Source organism: Pinus tabuliformis, chromosome 9 (assembly GCF_031772625.1).
Source record: "Pinus tabuliformis cultivar Carrire ecotype Pingquan chromosome 9, CPIR1, whole genome shotgun sequence".
Lineage (NCBI taxonomy): Eukaryota > Viridiplantae > Streptophyta > Pinopsida > Pinales > Pinaceae > Pinus > Pinus tabuliformis.
In genome coordinates, this window is record NC_142307.1 from 27,169,141 (window position 1) to 27,188,497 (window position 19,357).

The 19,357-nt window shown below is 37.4% G+C and overlaps 1 protein-coding gene across 1 annotated transcript in view; it reads right to left on the reverse strand.

Moving 5' to 3' along the window:
- EMB2410 (embryo defective 2410) overlaps positions 1-19,357 on the reverse strand; it is a 541,348-nt gene that overhangs the window by 45,787 nt on the left and 476,204 nt on the right. Inside the window, exons 19-21 of the mRNA XM_089441428.1 lie at positions 19,033-19,280; positions 2,069-2,307; positions 1,755-1,946 (exon numbers count right to left, since the gene is read on the reverse strand). Coding sequence (XP_089297554.1) covers positions 1,755-1,946; positions 2,069-2,307; positions 19,033-19,280 — 679 coding nt within the window. The remainder of the gene's footprint in view (positions 1-1,754; positions 1,947-2,068; positions 2,308-19,032; positions 19,281-19,357) is intronic.

Here is a 19,357-nt window from a genome sequence, read left to right on the forward strand (position 1 = left end):
GGTGGGGTTGGGACGTGCATAAGTTCCTTTAATGATGTGATAGGGCATCGTGGCTCTAGGAACCAAGGTATTGCCCAAAATGATAAGGGGTAGAGCTCATGTTTGACTTTTTCCCACGTGATATTATTTAATGTACCGGTCATGCTTTGCATTTTATAACTTTATTTTTCTTTTGTTTCTTGAGTGTGGCTATGATATGCTTTTACTTTTTTTCAGCTGCATCGACCTTCAGGGAAACGTTTCCAAGACTGACCTTGGTATGTGGACAAGGGGAGAGGGGGTGTGCCAGTGCCTTGTGGACCCAGAGAAGGGAAATGGTGAAATAGGGCTTGTTATGTGTGAAGGGAAGTGAAAAATGTGGAATGGGAAAATACGACCACGCTACCAAAATTAGGGTTTCCCTAGAAGTGCCCTTCCTAAAGCCAATTATATCTAATTTTGTGAATTTCAGACATTATATCTAATTTTATGATGTCTGTTATCATCTTTCAGACATCTCCTTTTCATTATATATATATTTGTTGACTCTCAAAGCCTGATTTGCCTCCCTATATATAAATTGATTGAAAGGATCTAAATGGAGGATAACTAGCATGCGATATCAAAGACTCTTTCATCTATGGTTCATACTCATTATTCCATAGTACATACATGGCCTGTAAAATTTATTTCTGGAAATTTAATATTTCGATCATTTTAGTCCAGTATCAATTGGACAGCTGAATCACTGTCATCATTTGGTTTTGGAAATTCGAATATTTCTGACAATCAGAATGAGGTCTCTCTTCAGCGGTGACATCAAGATTATGCACAACATTAATTGTTTGAATGAACTGGGATGAAAAACAAGTGTGAATTACATTTTTATGCAAATGATGCATATATAAATACATGGTCTTATGACCTTTGCATTCTTCTTCCAATGTCCCTTGGACTCCCAATGACAATTTGTATTCCTTGCCATAGCCCTAATGGATTAGGTGTCTATCAATATAACTTCTACAGGGAAAGATGAAGTTCTACTGTAAGGAAATAAATCCTGTGGATGCTTATCATGAGTAGAGATATTTGCAATATGAATATCCCATATCATACTTCACAAGACAATTGATATGTAGCATTAGGAAAACTTCACATAACCTGGCAACTGAAACGGTTTGTTGGAAACAAATGGAAAGACGACAATGAAAATGTCTCCTATGTGGGAAACAAGTAATTGAAGATGAAATATATCTTGTTAAATTGTCCCAAATATGACTCAATGCATCAGTTTCAACCCATGGGAATGAATGCATTGATGCATTTCCTAGCCAGACATGTAGGAAGATTTCTCGAGTTATTATAATATAGGAGAAATCTTCCTTTAAACATAGGCAGAGAAATGAAATGAAATGATCTTAATGTCTATCAATGACCAAAATAGCTCAATGGGAACGAATAGGAAGAACAAAAATTAACTACAGCAACAAGCACTGCCTAGAGCATCTCCCAAAAAAAGAGGAAACCAATGTATCTTGCAAACTAGATTTACTGATTTACAATATAATTTGAGATATGTTTATTTTGTATCCACATATCACATCTTATATGACTATAAAGAGATTTATAGATCTTATCTACTCTGTTTTATTATGAAATTATGTAGATCCTGTTTGACTCTTCCATCACTTCAGTTTAATGCCCAGAGGATCTATCAAATAAAATTTCATATATCTTCTGTAGTATGCTTCAAACTGAAAAATGGGGATACACACCTCGATAGGTGAAAGCACGTCTTGCTCTCCAGAACGTGTTGAAGTTACGACCAAGTTGTCCTGCCAGTTACTTGCACGACCCTGAATCTTCAGCTGCCAATCTGCTCCTACCAAGGCTAAGTCCAAAGTTGGATCCAAGCCCTCCTCGGGTTCAAATTTGGCTCTATTTGGATGATCTCGTTTGAGCCTCACCTGGCAAGAATAGAAAATATGGGAAAACCCTCTTGAACAAGTAGTGATCTACAACAAACATGTTGCTTTCATGAGAAATAATGTGAAAATTGTGCAATAGATATAGTAAAATGAGAACTTACCTGAGTAGCCACAAGATTTACATCTCCATTTTCAAATGTAAGAGTACCCTTGGGTTTGATGAGCTTCGGATCAGCCAAGCCACTAAGCTCAAGTTCACCACTAACAGCAAAATTCAGTATCAAAGGATAAACAATTCGCAACTCAGGTCCAAGATGAAGTTTGAGGTCCCTCATGTGGACAGCTATTTTTGGTTTGCTTTTGGCTTGTTCTTTTGGTTTCTCAACTTTTTCCTGTGTATCTGTGCATAGAAAACAGTCAAATCACCACTCCAGACATCTTAACCAGTTTTTTCATAAGACAGAAGCACAGAGGTGCACCATAATATTTTTCACAATACACTAATATTAATTCTGGCTTAATAGTAAGAGGCTAATGGAAACTAAGAGCTAAATCGATAAATGGTACTTGACTGTTACAAAACATCCTTTTGATAACTAATAAAATATCCAATGTAAATAGGATATAGGATTAAAATCCATTTGGGATAGAAATATATTATAATGTAATGAATGATACACACACACACAAGCTATTGACAGTACACTGGCACACTGTATGGAGTGGATAACTATGATTTCACTGAAAATAATACATATATATATATATATTATTAAAGAACTGATTGATGATTACAAATGTGGGAGGCCCCTGACTTAAATACTGCCTTGGGTGCCTCTTGATGAATGGCCATGATCTTTGATCATGCCCTTTGCCTGATTAATTAATAATTACAGACTTCATTAATTTTTATGTAACATTGCCTTCCTCTTCAAAAGATGCTTTGTCCTCAAAGCATACGTAACGATGGGTGCCATTGACAAAACACTTCTATCTCCCAAGAAGCTTCCTTTTCTGGTAAGTCCTTCCACTTGATCAGGTATTCTTTGATTACTCGTGATTGCAGCTTCTTTTCCCTGATGGAGATGATACCTTCTGGTTCTAGAATGACCCTTCCTTCGTCATCTAAGGTTGGAAGTGTTGTTTGTGCTGATTGATGTTCGCCAAGTGCCTTTTTAAGGCAGGAAACATGGAAAATGTTGTCAACATGACTTTTATTGGAAAGGCTTAAACTGTATGTTACTTGAATGATCTTTTTGTTGATCTGGTATGGTCCATAAAACCTTGGTGCCAATTTGTTTTTTCCCTTTTGTTTTAAGGACAATTGCTTGTAAGGCTGAAGTTTAACAAATACCCATTCTCCAACTTCAAATTCTCTCTCGGTTTTGTTTTGGTCAGCTTGCTGCTTCATACGATTTCTTGCATTATTTAGATTTTCTTTTAGAGTTTGGACGACTTTTTGGGTTTCTTCTAACTAGTTTTTAAGAGCTAGAAGTTTCATCTCGATGATAGCAAAGTCCTTTCATTTCGGAGGTTCATAACTGTACAAAGCTCGAAATTGTGAAAATTTCTAAACTGAAATTCTACTGCAGCAACTGATTTATTTCACCTACTTATTATTCACAATAAGTTATTTACGAAATCCCTTCAGCAAATATTAAAATAAATTCTACTGCAGTTACCACACAATTACCCAGAGAAAAATACATGCACAAGAACCAATCACATCAACACAGTTGTTTTTGGACAATTGTCCCCGGGAAAAACCCAATGCAGGAAAACTGGTGCAGCAGATGAGGGCTTTATTAATCTTCAACAACAATTGCTTTTACAAGGAATGATTTTATAGAGAAACTGAAAGAGAACACCTGAGACTTTCCCTTTGAGACCTTTTGACACTTTGGAGACCCTACTCCCACTCCTGCGTCACCTCTGCATCACTCTGTGTGGCTCAGCATGGCTTTAAGCGGCTCTGTGTCCCTCTACGTCAGCCTTCGTGAGGGCTACGTCTCTCCTTTGGACTGCGTCTCTCTCTGCGCTGTCTCCCATTGTCCCTACGTCACCTCCTCCTCAGTCACTTCCTGTTGTTGATGCCCTCCTATTCCTCCACCCTGCAACTCTCCCTCTGAAATCGATCTCCGTTACTTGAGAATTGATTTTCCTTGGGATACTGAGTATCTGCCGGCATGTCTCCAAATGATCCTCAAGTCCTCTCCTATACTTTTCCTATTGATGAATCAATGGTCGAGATTAAGTCTCTAATCAACAGCTAAGATTAAAACAGACTTGATCCTCGTCTCTTAGAAGCTTCTCACCCTTATCCTTATTAATACCCATTAATATTTTTATATTCCTAAGTTTAGACTTAGGAACCCATTAAAAATATTAATTATTTTAATAACTCCTCATCTGGATGGAATTTCTCAAAACAATTTCTAGTTCTTGGAGATCTCATGTGCCTTAGCCTCTCCTCCAAATTTCAAGGCTAGAGCACATCCGATGCTACCAAAAATCAACAGAAACTGAGTCATTTTCGCTGACATGTGGTAAGTAGATTTGTGCCACCATTCAGCAAGATGTAACCACTGAGCCCACTTGTTTTATTTGTCTGTAGCATAACAACATAGGTAGGTTTCTAAACATTTATTGACAACCTCTGTTTGGCCATCTGTTTGAGGATGGTAGGCTGAACTCATGTTGAGGTAGGTTCCTATATGATTGAAATATTCCTTCCAAAAATTACCCTTGAATTTGGCATCTTTATCGCTCACAATGACCTTGGGAAATCCATGTAATTTGTAAACATTTTTGCAAAATATCTCAGCGATTTGTTTTGTTGAGTTTGATTTCCTCACTTCAATAAAGTGAGCATACTTGGTGAGTCTATCGACTACTACAAGAATTTTATCCTTACTATCAGACACAGGTAAACCTTCGATAAAGTCCATTGATATTTCCTCCCATTTCTGATTTGGCATATTTAAAGGATGACGTATTCCAAGTTTCATAATATTTTAATTTTTATTCCTCTGGCATTTATCACATTTTGCTACATATTTTTGAGTATCATTATGCATTCCCTTCCAGAAGAATGATTGGCATGCATTATAGTAGGCTTTAAAGAATCCTACATGTCTGGCTGACAATGAATCATGCAACTCTTTGAGAATCTTGGCTTCAAATTTGGAATTTGAGCTCAGATAAATTCTTCCCTTGTAGAATACCGTTTTTCCATTCAAATTTTGCATTTTGAGGAAGGTTATTGATTATAGAACTTGTTTTTGGATCTTTTGCATATTCACTTTGAATCTCATTAAGCCATTCAGAACAACAACTGAAACTGCAAGTAATGAAGGTTCTTCGTCTTTCCTAAATAGAGCATCAGCTACTATGTTATCTTTCCCTTTCTTATGTAATATATCCATGTTGAAGGCAACGATTTTTTCAATCCCTTTTTGTTGTTCTGTAGATAGTGTTTTCTGTTGGAGGAGATGTTGAAGACTATTATGATCTATTCGTATTAAGAACTTACTTCCCAAGAGATATTGTCTCCATTTGGCTAATCCATGCATAATAGCAAGCATTTCCTTGTTGTGTGTAGACTTGAGACGTTCTTGCTTATCGAGATTCTTGCTTTCAAACGCGATTGGGTGACCATCTTGCATTAGTACTGCTCCTATGCCAAAACCTGAAGCATCACACCAATTACAAATGGTTTTGAGAAGTCTGGAGTTGCCATTACAGGGGCATTAGACATAACTTCCTTCAAATCTTCAAAACACTTTTCTGCTTCATCATTCCATCGAAATGAGTTCTTCTTTAGAAGATTCGTTAGGGGTATGGTTATATGGGCATAGTTTTTAATAAATCTTTGATAATACCTGTTAGAAGACATCTAGGCTTGTTTGATCGCATCATGATCATATATTGCAGATCCCCTCAGTTTAATCATGAAGATATCAAAATGCGTTTATTTGTCCTTACTTTAGAAGATGATGCTTTAAATTGGTTTAACAGTTTTCCTAAGGATTCTTTCACTTCTTTAGAAGACATTGTTGATGCTTTTAAAGATAGATATGGTTATCCAAACAGATTGCCTTCTAAAATTGTTGAACGGAAAGAAAGTAATTCAGTTGTTGAAGAAAGATCTCAAAATCAGAATGTGTCATCAACCGGAAATATTGCAGATCATCATAGTGGAAAATCAGGGACAAATAATAGTGAAAGGGAAGAACAAAAGCAAATTATACAAGATCTAATGATGCTAGTAAGAAATATGGAAAGCAATCAAACTAGTCTTATCAATGATGTTAAAACTTTATGCACCCACCTGGAAAAACGTAATAGGGAGTTGGAGGTCACACAAAATCAGCATGCTAAGGAAATTGAGGCCATGAAAACTAAATATGAAACAGAAATTAGAAGCATGCAAAGCAAGATGTCAGTCTTAGAGGAAAATATGGTGACCATGAAAGCTGATCATGATAGGGAAATTGACTCTATGCAAAACAAGTTATTAACTATGGATGAGGAAATGACTATCATGACGTTCAATCATAATAATCAAGTGGCTGACATGCAAGCGAATCATAAAGAAGAAATAAATTTTATGCAGCATTGCTTGATGGACATAAAGGAAAAGAATGTTAAAGTAATAAAAGACATGCAAGAACACCATGCCAGACAAATCAGTGCTACAAAGGTTGAACACTCTAGTCAGATGGATGCCATTAAAATACAAGTTCAAAGTTTTCAGCAACTGGTGGAGGATAAGAGAAACCAGCAAACATCAACAGATCAGGAGTCTTCTCATTTGCTGCAACAAGATTCATCTTATTATTGGGAAGTTGTTGATTCGATTGAAAGATGGTTGATTGAGGGTGATCCAGATAGACTTGAAAGTGATAAAGATCAGATGCAAGATGAAGAAAGACATAGCACGCATATCTTACATACTTCATCTGATAGCTTTGAAACAGAAAGTACCAGGTCATCAGTAATTCAACCAGCCAGAAAGAAAAAGCGCAAGAGAAAGAAGATGAGACGAAGATTTGATACATCAGACGGCCGTGAGCAGCTTGATTTTCGGATAGGAAAAAGTCCTACCATATGCAAAATTGGACATGGCACATCCGACAAGCAGCCCACAGATTTGCCTGAAAGCAGGCAAATGCTCAGTATGCACTATATTGAACACATCTGATGCCGTAGGGCATCCTTTTGTATCGTATTTCTAACCCTACTTCTTGTTTTTCCGCATTTTCATTTCTGCTTTAGATAGTTAATAAATGAAGAGCTTTTTTTTTTTTTCTTTCCTGTGCTTAATGTATATGCTGATTTTTGGATTGACGCTACTTATTTTTGTGTTGTATGGATGCAGATTCTGGATTCTCACATTCCTGCAAGCAGCAACGTGTCCCCAAGTAGAGCCAGATGTTGACCTCTACTGGTCAACTACCCATGCAGTGCATCCCGTTTTTCTTGACAGAAAGAAGCAGCACCTGATCAGCATGTCCGTGCCATCCTGCCATCATCAGCAGCTTGATCATTTTTGTTGTAAACCCAGTCTGCATGTATAAGTTGTAAATAATCTAAGCAGATCAGAGTCATGTTTGTAAAGTTGCCTAGGTGGACCTAACTTTCTAATGATGATCTGCGTCCCGGGAGGTTTTTCGTCTCACCGATCCACGGATCGGCAGAGTTTTCCTTCAAACCTGACCCCAAAGCCGGGATGGATTTCGTCATCAGAACTTTAGGAGAGTCTTATATGTCAATCTGCTAGATTATAGTTGTGTCGCAGAACTGGGTGTTCTATGAGGGTCTGTATTAAGTGGGTTCATCCCTTTGAGATGTAAATTGTAAAAATCATGATGAATTGTGTCTTGAGGGTTGAAAATGTTGTAAATCCCCTCATGAGTCCTAAGTCCTAGGTCCTAGGTGATGATCCAAACGGCTTAGTTTGATGATCCATCTTAAAATAAATTAAAAAAAAAAAAAAAAAATGAATAAAAATAATAAAATAATAAAAAATAATAAAAAAATTAAAAAATGAAGCAAAAACCCTAACTAATAAAATAATAATATTTTAAGTTAATAAATCGACGGATGAGATCAAGAGATGTCTTGATCCTCATCAACGGTCGAGATCAGTTCTACATGGATCACCCAAAACTAGCCGTTGGGATCATTTCCTTTATATAGGGTCTTAGGGGGTCATTTCAGATCATCTGATCTGTGAGTCTGTACTGAAAAGCTCTCTTGTAATCTGATTTTCTGATTAATAAAAAGACTTTGGGGTTCAAAACTGGCTGGTGTTACTCTCCGGAATTGCTGTGAGATCTTTAATTTTCTGCATATTTCAGTTTTCACCCATTTATCATAGCTTGTTTTTAGAGTAGTGTGAGCACAGGTATCTTGTTCACCTGCTAGGGTTTGAGGGCTGCTAGGGTTTCTGAAATAATGGCAGGTATCTCCATTATTTCCTGAGATCTAGCAGCTTTCTCTCTCTCTTTGCTGATGGTTGCTTGAGATGTGCAGGAAAACATCTTTTGAAGGAAATTTTGTGGGCATTTGGGGAAGTTCTCGGCTGAACCAGCCAACTCCTGCAAGCACTTTCTGTGCAGAGCCCAACTGATTGTTCCCTGGGTTAATCATTTGAAGTTTCTTTTCTGTTTTACATTTAGAGATTTTCTTTCTGTTCATAGTGAAGTTCAAAAATTTCTGATATATTGAAAAAATTACTGCAATTTATTGTCAAATCTGGCATTTCAGGGGCCAAAAATCTGTAAATTAGCTGATCTAGGGTTTTCAAGATTCTGCTTTTCATAATTTTTTTATTAGGGTTTCAAATTTTTGTTCAGTTTTTATCAGGGTTTTGTCTTTTTGCAAATTGCAGGAGCGCCATCAGGGTTAACACAATTCAGTTTAAGAGGAAAAAGCGGATATTGTCAATGTGTGTTCATGCCCAGAAAGAAAAAATTATTGAATGAATTAGCGTGGTCCCTGTCTGCTCATTATTCAAGGGTTGATCAAATTGGGGAACCTGTAAATCGAATTTTCTCTGAAATTTTAAAAGGCGGGTTACCAACGAATGACCATTTTGCACATCTTACACTTCGCGTGGTCATGATTTGAAGCCTCAACCTGCAGTATAATACGGGCAAATCAATGAAAGATTCACTCATTTAGTTGATCTGAGGCCGTAGGGCATTGCCTGGGCAAATCGCTTACTCGCTGCGTCCAGCGTTCAAGTGAAACAGCGGTGGGTATATTGCATGGAGGCTCCAGTTTCATCAGGCACGTTAGAGCAGCAAGAACATGGGTATTGCACTGCCAGTCCGCATCGCTGACCCGCCATCAGCTCCAGTTCAAGCAACGTGTGTTGAGGGGCGTATGTCTGCCATCCAGCGTGGGTATTTCTCTTCCGCCGTCAAACCTCAAAACTACACCTGCGTGCGTAACCCTCTCCGCCTGCTAGCTGCGTCCTTCCATATCCACGCGGACCTGCAAACACAACGATTTCACGTCTTGATATAGTGTGTGGGCTTCATAGCGTAGGTTTGATAAAGTTTAAAAATCGATTTTTCCTTTCTTTTGTTTAGGTCTAATTACGTATTCGATCTTTTTTTTAGTTTTAGTTTGTATATGCGTTATAGATTGTAGCTTTAATTTCAAATTTAATTTTTTAGTTTTGTGATAGTTTTTTTTTTATAGTTACGTATTTCATTTTTTTTAGATTTTAATTCTTTTAGAATAGTTTCATTTCTTTTAATTGTAATTTCAAAAAAGATCAAAAAAAATAAAAATAAAAATGTATATGTTTTAGGTTTTGTTTTAATTAGACTTTATTTTGTTTATTTAGATTTGATTTATGTGTTAGTTTTATATTTTAAATTTAGATTTTAAATTAGATTTTTGATTTGTTATGAAAAATAAAAAATAAAAAGATTCATTTTATTTCTTTAGATTTTAGATTTAGTTTTAATTTTTAGCTAAGTTCTCATTTATAATTTTTTAGATTTTAGTTTAACTTAGATTAATTTTAGTTCAAGTTTTCTTTAGATTTATTTGATAAATTTTTTAGATTTTATTTAAAAATAAAAATAAAAAAATCGAAAAAATATAAAAATTTTGTGGAATTTTTTTAGGATTCAGTTATTTTCGGGAATTGTCATATCTTTCATGCTGAGATCTAAATTTTTCAAGCCGAGATGCGAAATTGATATCTAGTTAATGGTTTATGATTCGTGGTGGTTTAAAGCATTCATCTTTCTAAATTTTCAGTTGCCAGATATCGTTTTGAGCATTATGATTTAGCTGATGACAAATGATTGCTGTTCACGGTTAACGTTTTTATCTCATTTAACAAGTAATCATTTCATTAAAAAATCTCTTAAGGCACTGGTCTTTTAACTTCAAATCCATTTTAGTGCTATCGTGTCTCGTGTCTCCCAACCAACTGGTCGACAGTTGGTCTCATCATCTCGCAGGGTCTACCCCCCTTAGCCGCGGGAGACGGGCTTAAACGGAGGGATCGGGGATCAGAGTGACAGCCCCCGGTCCGAGCGTTGTCGTGCCAATCCGCGCGACAACAATACCCAATCAATCCTAAGAATCCTCTTAGCTTTGAGATATTAACTGGTTTGGGCCATTCCTTTATAGCCTTGATCTTATTAGGATCTACTTTTACTCCATCCTTGGATATTATATGTCCGAGATACTCTACTTCTTCTTTCCCAAAAGTGCATTTGGACTTCTTGGCATAGAACTGATACTATTCTAATATAGAAAGAACTTGCTCCAAATGTTGTAGGTGCTCCTTCCATGTTTTACTATAAATTAAAATGTCATCAAAGAACACTAACACAAAGTTCCTTAGATATGGACAGAGTAGCTCGCTCATAGTAGCTTGGAATGTTGTTGGTGCATTGGTTAACCCAAAAGGCATTACTTTAATCTCGTAATGACCTTTATGTGTTCAAAATGCATTTTTTGTTGTCTTTCAATCTTATCCATACTTGGTAGTATCTGTTGGGAATCACAATTGTCGTTAGACCAAAACCCGCAGGTGTTAGACAATGATCGCATCACCAGAGATAAGGATCCACGAGAGGCGGTTAGTCCATGTTGTGAAACACACGGGAGTGTTGGTTTATCCAATGTCCAACAATCTCCCCCCCCCCCCAACGCGAGTTGGGTGTATCTAACTCGTGACCTACTCTCTTATACCACTTGTTGGGAATCATGATTGTTGTTAGACCAAAACCCGCAGGTGTTAGTAAATGATCACATCATCATGGACCCTATCATTTCTTTGCTACAATTTGCAGATACAGACCAACCCATCCTACGAGAGGTTTATGAGGGATGCCATTCCATGATTGAGTATGTGACGAGCATTATTTTACAGAGTGAGTGCCCCGAGTATGAAACATCATCAGAGGCCTTCTTCACCACCATACAGGATATTCTTGTCAACGGATGCGACAAGAATTGCACACTTTTACATTGTTTGGCCTACTCATTGAACCCAAGACACTACCACCATGAGTGGTTGAATGGTGGACCTTCCCGTAGATTCCATCCTCACATGGATGGGGAAATTTCACAGGGGAGGAAAGCTGCATTGAGGTGGATTTTTCAGGATAGAGCACCCCTTGATGACATCGAGGATGCCTTTGCAGAGTTTTCCACTGACACTGGTTGATTTGCAGGATATGATGTGATTAGAGACAGGGGGGCTAAGAAGCCCTATTCTTGGTGGGAAACTCATGGGGCAACAAGCCCTCCTCTACAGCAGTTAGCCATGAGGCTCCTTTCTCAAGTGACTTCATCCTCTTATTGCAAGAGGAATTGGAGCACATATGAGAATTTGTATAGTGTCAAGAAGAGTAGGCTTGAGCAGTCCAGGGCAGAGACAATGGTGTATGTACATGCCAACCTTCGTTTTATTTACAGGCAGAGGGATGAGTGGTTGAAGGGAAAGACAAAGATGTGGGATGTCTTTCCTGATGATATCGGTTTCGACAACAGAGTTGAATTGGCATTGGTAAACATGGATCTTAATGACCCAATGTTAGAGCCTGTTACTTTTGATGATGGTGATACTATAGAGGGGTCATCCTCCACACCAACAGATGGAGAGATGACAATGGATATAGAGGAGGAGGATGCAGCGGAGGAGAGCAGTGGTAACCATGATGATGAGTACAATGACGCTGACTTTGATGATAAGGATTGATGACTCATGAGCTACCTATTGCTTTCAGTCTTGTAGTTGTTTTGTATTTGCTATTTCGATTTTCCATTGGCATTGATACTACCTATGTAACACTGTACACATTGTGATTTTGATGACTTAATGAGAAAACTACAGTGTCTTGTCTTTCTCCTATTGGATCATTGATGAATATGTATTATGAATCATGATTTATCATTTATGTCACAATTGTATTTGTATGCATAATATTACTTTGTAAAACTTACATCTAGATGAAGATCTATGTTTGAATCAATGAATTCGTATCATGAATGAGAATTTGCGTAAGAAATATCTAATTTTTAATATATGTATGTTATATATATATATATAAAGATAATATATAATGTGTTTGTGTCAGACACCTGAATCCTTGTGTCCTTCGTGTCAGGTGACTTAGGTGCATTATTTATTATTATTATGTTTGTTACAAGTTTCGACCTCATCAGGTTCCATATGGAGAAAGTAGAATTTTAGATCCCACTCAAAATCCAACAGACTTAATAGTTTTCAGGATTTCAAGATTGGGAGCAATGCAACGTTTCCATTAGAGTTTGTCATGTATGAAGGTATAGGACTAGCATTTAATTAAGAGGACCAAGCCCTCTATATACCTCAATGTTGGTGGCATTGATCATTGAACTCCTTTGTCATAACCCTAGTAAAGATGTACCCATCACTCAAACAAAATCTCGATTTGATATGTTCAACTTTGTTGACACCTAATCATTAGGATTGGGTGAACATAATGTAAATAAATAAATAAGTAATGTGAACAGTCATCGGGAGATGAAGTGAACAATCTCTCCCTCATGTATATAATGAAGACCAACCTGAAGGAATAAACATACGAATCATTTTTGCTTTCAGGAGTTACTGCCTGGCCTGACATGGTATCAGAGTCAGCTCCCAAAATAGTTGTAACTCCCTCTTGCCTATTGCTCTCTGTCCACTGCCTACTGCTTTCTGTCCACTGCGTACTACGCTCTTTGTCCCCTCCATGATCGCTGCCACTGTCTAACGCACTGTTGAAAGAAGCAACATCATAACGTTTGAATTGTTTCACTGCGTTGAACAAACCAATCCACCCTTTGTTTCTTTGCGTTGAACGAATCATTCACACATTGTTTCGAAACCTTGCTGGAGTTGTTGGGTCATCCTCAGATGATGGGAATTCTGCTGGTGCGTCTTCCGAAGAGCTGGCGAGGACTCCGAACGTATGCCAATCTTGCAGAAAGCGTGTGGGATTGACAGGTTTCAAGTGTTGGATGCTCGTTTGATTACAAGGAGGCCGAGTGTCTGGAAACGATTTTTATTTTAAATCGATTGTGCATGAAAAGCTACGTTGATATGGTCATTTTACCGGGCAAAGCTGGGTACGATTTTTTATTTTAAATCAATTATACATGAAAAGCTACGCTGAAATGTGCTGAAGTTTTTTAACGCTAGCCTAAAGTTTGTGGTATTATATTAACGCTAGCTAGCATCTTCACACTGTTTGGCATTGTATTAAAGCTGTTTTGGTATGCCATACGTTGAACGTTGTTTTGGGACATTGGTAAGCCATGTAAAATATGTTAAATGGTATGTGTTGAACCGTTTTGAAGTTGCATTGTTCATTGCGGTGGTGTATTGGAAAAGTGCTGTACTAATTCGAGCCCACGGTGGTAGCCGCGAGACACTGATGGAGTGTTGTATATACCTCTGTTGAATGCCTTATAAATTTTTGTCTTTACACTGTCCAATTCAGAGCGTTGTCCAGTTGAATGTGCTGTATGGTTTTGTGTATTTACATTCTTGCGTATTGACATTTGAATTTTCTGTCCAGTCATATCAGAAATATATTTTTTCCATTAGGAGTAAAAAAAAATTTGCAGCAGAAGTTTTTGTTACAGTATGCATTCAATCATATCCATTGTGGGAATAGTTCTCACTGGCAAAGATAACTATCCTGAGTGGTCCCGAATGATAGAACACACCCTCATTTTCAATGAGTTGTGGAAAGGACTGTGTGTTGGAGACGGAGACAAAGAGCCATAACAACCTACATCAGACAAAGAGCTCGTCATTTGGGAAAACAAGAACAACAAAGCTTATGCATTAACCGCAGCATCTGTAAATGAAGAGGTGAGTCGCCATAATTCGCCATTTTCAACTGCTTTTGAAGCCTTACAAAAGCTGAAAGAACTCTATGACTCACATTCTGCACTTGAAGTTGTTCAACTCATGATTAAACTCTTCACTCTTGAACTACAAAATAATGATCCTCTTACTCTTGCATCTGAAGTAAAGTCTATAATGCATGATATCAAATCCACTAAGGTTGAATTAGATATTCCTCTTATCGCTTTTCTCAAGGCACTTTATCCTACTTACTCCAATTATCTTGAGTCATTGCAAGCAAATGTAAATCTCAAAGATATCACCTTTGACTCTCTTCTGAAAAAGTTTGCTGAAAGAGAGAAAGCTTTTGGAAAGAAAACAGTCCCTGAATCTTCTGAAGAGGCTGTGTGCCTTTCTCATAAAGAAAAGCATCCTGCTCAAGATTCTTCAAGAGGAAGAGGTGGTCGGAGAGGAAGAGGAAGATATTTCAGAGGCAGGGGGGGCAGACACTCTCAAGGAGAAAAGGCAGATTTGCACTGAATACGCTGCAAAAGAAAAGGATCACATGATGCCTCTACATGCAAGTTACCATGGGACAAAATTGAGCAGCAAAGAAACCAACAGAAAGGTAAAACTGATGATACAAACAAAGGTAAAGCACCTGAATCCGTTCACTATGTTGTGGCATAATGTAATATTGGAGTAAATGAAGATTTATTTAATGCTTCACTTGCTTCTTGGAAAAATGATTGGTTGCTTGATTCAGGAGCAACTTGCCACATGACTCATAGAAAAGATTTTTTGAAGAATTTACTGACAATGTTGATGGAGCAGTATACTTTGCAGAGCAATCAAAAATCAAGCCATCAGGGCTTGCCACAATCAGGCTTAAACTCCCTGGTCTTTCAGACTTTCTTCTGCATCATGTTCTATATCTCCCACGGCTCAAGATAAACTTGCTGTCCTTGGTCCACATCCACCAGCAAGGTCACTCCATTCATATGTTTGATGGCAAGCTTGAGGTAAGAAAAGCATCTGACCACTCACTTGTCATGAGGGGAATAAAAGAAGAAAGACTTCTCAAGCTGCAAAGAACCTCTGCTCATGCACAACATTTCTCATACAATTCTCATTATGAAGAAGGTACACTTCCATCAAGTTTATTATGGCATGTTAGATTTGGACATTTGAACTATGGCAGTCTCTGCTTGTTGAAGAAAAATGGTGTTGCTGGGTTGCCTACAATTCTTAGGAAATTTAAGCAATGTGATGCTTGTATTCTAGGAAAGCATAGCAAACAGTCTTTTCATGATTCACATTCAAGAGCACATAGAAAACTTGAACTCATTCATTTAGATTTATGTGGTCCAATGTCTGTTCCTTCTGCAAATGGAAATAAATATATGATGACATTTATTGAAGAACAAATCTGATGCTTTTGAAACATTCAAGAACTTTCATAAATGGATTGAAAATGATGCACAATCTCATATTGGGTCTATTCGCACTGATAATGGAAAAGAATACACATCAAATGAATTTGAAAACTATCTTCGCCAACATGGGATCAAACATCAAACAACTGTACCTTATAATACCCAACAAAATGGTATAGCTGAAAGAATGAATAGGACAATCTTAAATATGGTACGATCCATGCTCTTCTTCAAAAATGTAAAGATAATGTTTTGGGCTGATGCTGTTCTATGTGCTGCATATATAAAGAATAGATGTCCATCTAATGCTATTAGAAACAAGACTCCTTATGAAATATGGTATGGACATGTTCCTTCGGTAAAGCATCTCAGGGTCTTTGGTTCCACTTGTTATGCCTTAATACTAAAGGTACATAGAAACAAACTTGGTGCAAGAAGTCGTGAGTGTATCTTCTTGGGGTATTCAAACACCTCCAAAGCATACCGTCTCTATGATGAAGTAAATAAAAAGTCTGTTGTATCTAGAGATGTAATTTTTCTTGAATCATCCAAAAATGACAATGTTGTTGAGCGGCAACTTGATCGCTTGGATAGATTCACAAAAGCAAAATCATTTCAAGAATTTGATAATTAGATTCCACATCTTGAAGGGGGGATTCCTATACTAGATCAACATGTGGAATCTTCTTCTGAAGAACACTCTCCCCCACATGAAACTCCAACAACGAATGATGCTTTAAGTGATGTGATTGATAGAATTGGGAGACTCAATCTTGATTCAGTCCCAACTCAATCAACGGAGCAGCCTGGACTATCTGAGAAAGGTTCCCCAAAGTGGCTGACAAAGACACTTGAAAGTGTTCATCCTGATGAGGTTGGAAAGACAGGAACTAGAAATTCAAACTGGCAAAATGGAGGTGATGTAGATGACTCTAATTCACCTGTTGATATGGATGTTTCTTATGATTGTGAATTGACCTTGTCTACAGATTTTGAACCAATTTCCTTCAAAGAAGCTACTTCTCATGATGAATGGAAAGAAGCGATGCCAAAGGAGAATGATCCCCTCATAAAGAACGACACTTGGAAGCTGGTTGATCCTCCATTAGGAACCAAACCAATTGGCTGCAAGTGGGTCTACAAGAACAAGTATAAAGCTGATGGCTCACTTGACAAGCACAAAGCTAGGCTTGTGGCAAAAGGTTTTGCACAGAAGGAAGGAGTCGATTATGAGGAGACTTTTGCCCCCATAGCAAAATGGGCTACCATCCAGACACTCTTTGCCCTAGCAGCTCAGAACGGTTTGGAAGTCCATCAAACGGATGTAAAAACTGCTTTCTTGAATGGAGATCTAAAAGAGAATGTTTTTTTGTCCAAGCCTGAAGGATTTGCTGTGAAAGGACATGAACATAAAGTATGCAAACTTGTGAAGTCTTTGTATGGCCTCAAACAAGCACCGCGAGCCTGGTATGAAAAACTAACTAAGCATCTTCTGAAACTCAATTTCAAACATTATGATCTTGATGATGCAACTTTATTTGTCAAGAACGTTGGCAAAACAGTTGTATATCTTGTGGTATATGTAGATGATCTTTTGATGACATGGAACAATGAAAGCTACATTGCATCCATAAAGAAGGAATTGGGGAAAAGTTTTGAAATCACTGATTTGGGCTATGTTCATTACTATCTTGGTATTGAAGTAACCCAACATCCGAAGTCCATATTTCTTTCTCAAAAGAAATACATTGGAGATTTGTTGAACAGGTTTAGCATGACAGAATGCAATCCTCTTACCACTCCAATGGAACAAAACTTAAAGCTCACATCTATTGAAGGAAAAGAATTTGAGGATGCAACAAAGTATAGACAGCTTGTAGGAAGTCTCAACTACCTAACTACTACCAGACCAAATATTTCGTTTGCTGTTGGAATCCTCTCTAGGTTTATGCAAAAGCCTTGTGAGGGACATTAGTCTGCTGCAAAAAGAGTTCTGAGGTACTTGAAGGGAACTCAAGATTTTGGAATCAAGTATACACAGGTGGACGACTTCAGCTTGATTGGATACTCTGATTCAGACTTCGATGGAGATAAAGAAATTGGGGTATCTACTTCAGGATATGCTATGAGTCTTGGATCAGGAGCTGTCTCCTGGAGATCACACAAACAATTAGTTCCAGCAGATTCCACAACAGAAGCAGAATATGTGGCAGCAGCTGAAGCAACAAAAGAAATTGTGTGGCTCAGGAAAATTCTTGAAGATTTGCTGGTAAAACAAGTACAATCAACTCCACTCATGATTGACAATACCTTTGCAATAAAGTTGGCCAAAAACCCAAAGTTCCATGATCGAACAAAGCACATCAATACTAAATATCATCTGATTCGACATCATGTTGAGGCCAAAACAATCCATCTCCGTCATTGTTCCACTAATGAGCAAATTGCAGACATCTTCACCAAAGTGCTTGGAAGAGAAAAAACTTGAACGATTCAGAAAGATGCTTGGACTCACCAACATCCCTTCAGATTAAGGGGGGGAATGTTGACAACTAATCATCAGGATTGGGTGAACATAATGTAAATAAATAAATAGGTAATGTGAACAGTCATCGGGAGATATTGCTTTGAATCATTTTTGCTTTGAGGAGTTACTGCCTGGCTTGACAAACTCTTTCTATCTTATTTTAATGCTTAGAGGGTGATATTGATGACGAGGATCCCAAAAATAGGAAATGATTTTGATGATAGGCAGTACTAATTATTTGCGTGATTTTTTTGGACTCTACAGACCATTTAGGCACTCTCTGTTAATGTATTTTTGGTTGAGAGATGGATTGCACTCAATGCTATTCTGTTTATACGCGAAGTTGTATGATTTATCATCATCATGCAAATGTTTTATATATTTCATATTCTATGTGTAATTCACCAATTTGTTATATTTTTTCATATATATTAGATTTTTTAATATATAATATATAATGTGTCCTCTGTGTCATGTTTCATGGGGTCACCGTGTCACATTTCAGATATTCATATTTCCATGTCCTGTGTCCTCGTGTCATTTTACTTAGGAAATAAGGGATGCTGTAAACAAAACAAGTCCTTAATGAAGTTCATGAACAAGATTTTCTAATGATATATAGTATATACCACATGTTTTGAAAAGATAAATAATTAAAATCATCTGTATAATTTAAAGATTTAAATGGTGAACAGTTTATCTTTTTCTTTTTTTAAGGGATAATTGCACTCAGGCTTTATTAGTATTCATATTAATTCATCACATGGCATGCAAAGAAAGATGCTTTCATTTGAATCATACCTGATGTCTTGACAGGCACATTGACAGGCAAAAAGGCAGATTGTGTACTATAAAAGCGAGCAATATTTCCTGCAGCTGTAACCCGGCCATTTGAAAGGCTTTTTGGATTTGATGCTAAACGAGGGATAACAGGCCCTGTGCCCTTTTCTTGTGACAAGTATGCCTCTCCACGACTAAGCTTAATCATTCCTGAGACCTCTGGCTCCAGTATTGAACCTGCAACCTGTATTTGGCTGTCCACCTGACCACTGTTCCTCCGCATAACCAAGAAAGACAAAAGAGATGAGAAAATAATCATTTGAAAGTAATGTTTGCAACATCTTGA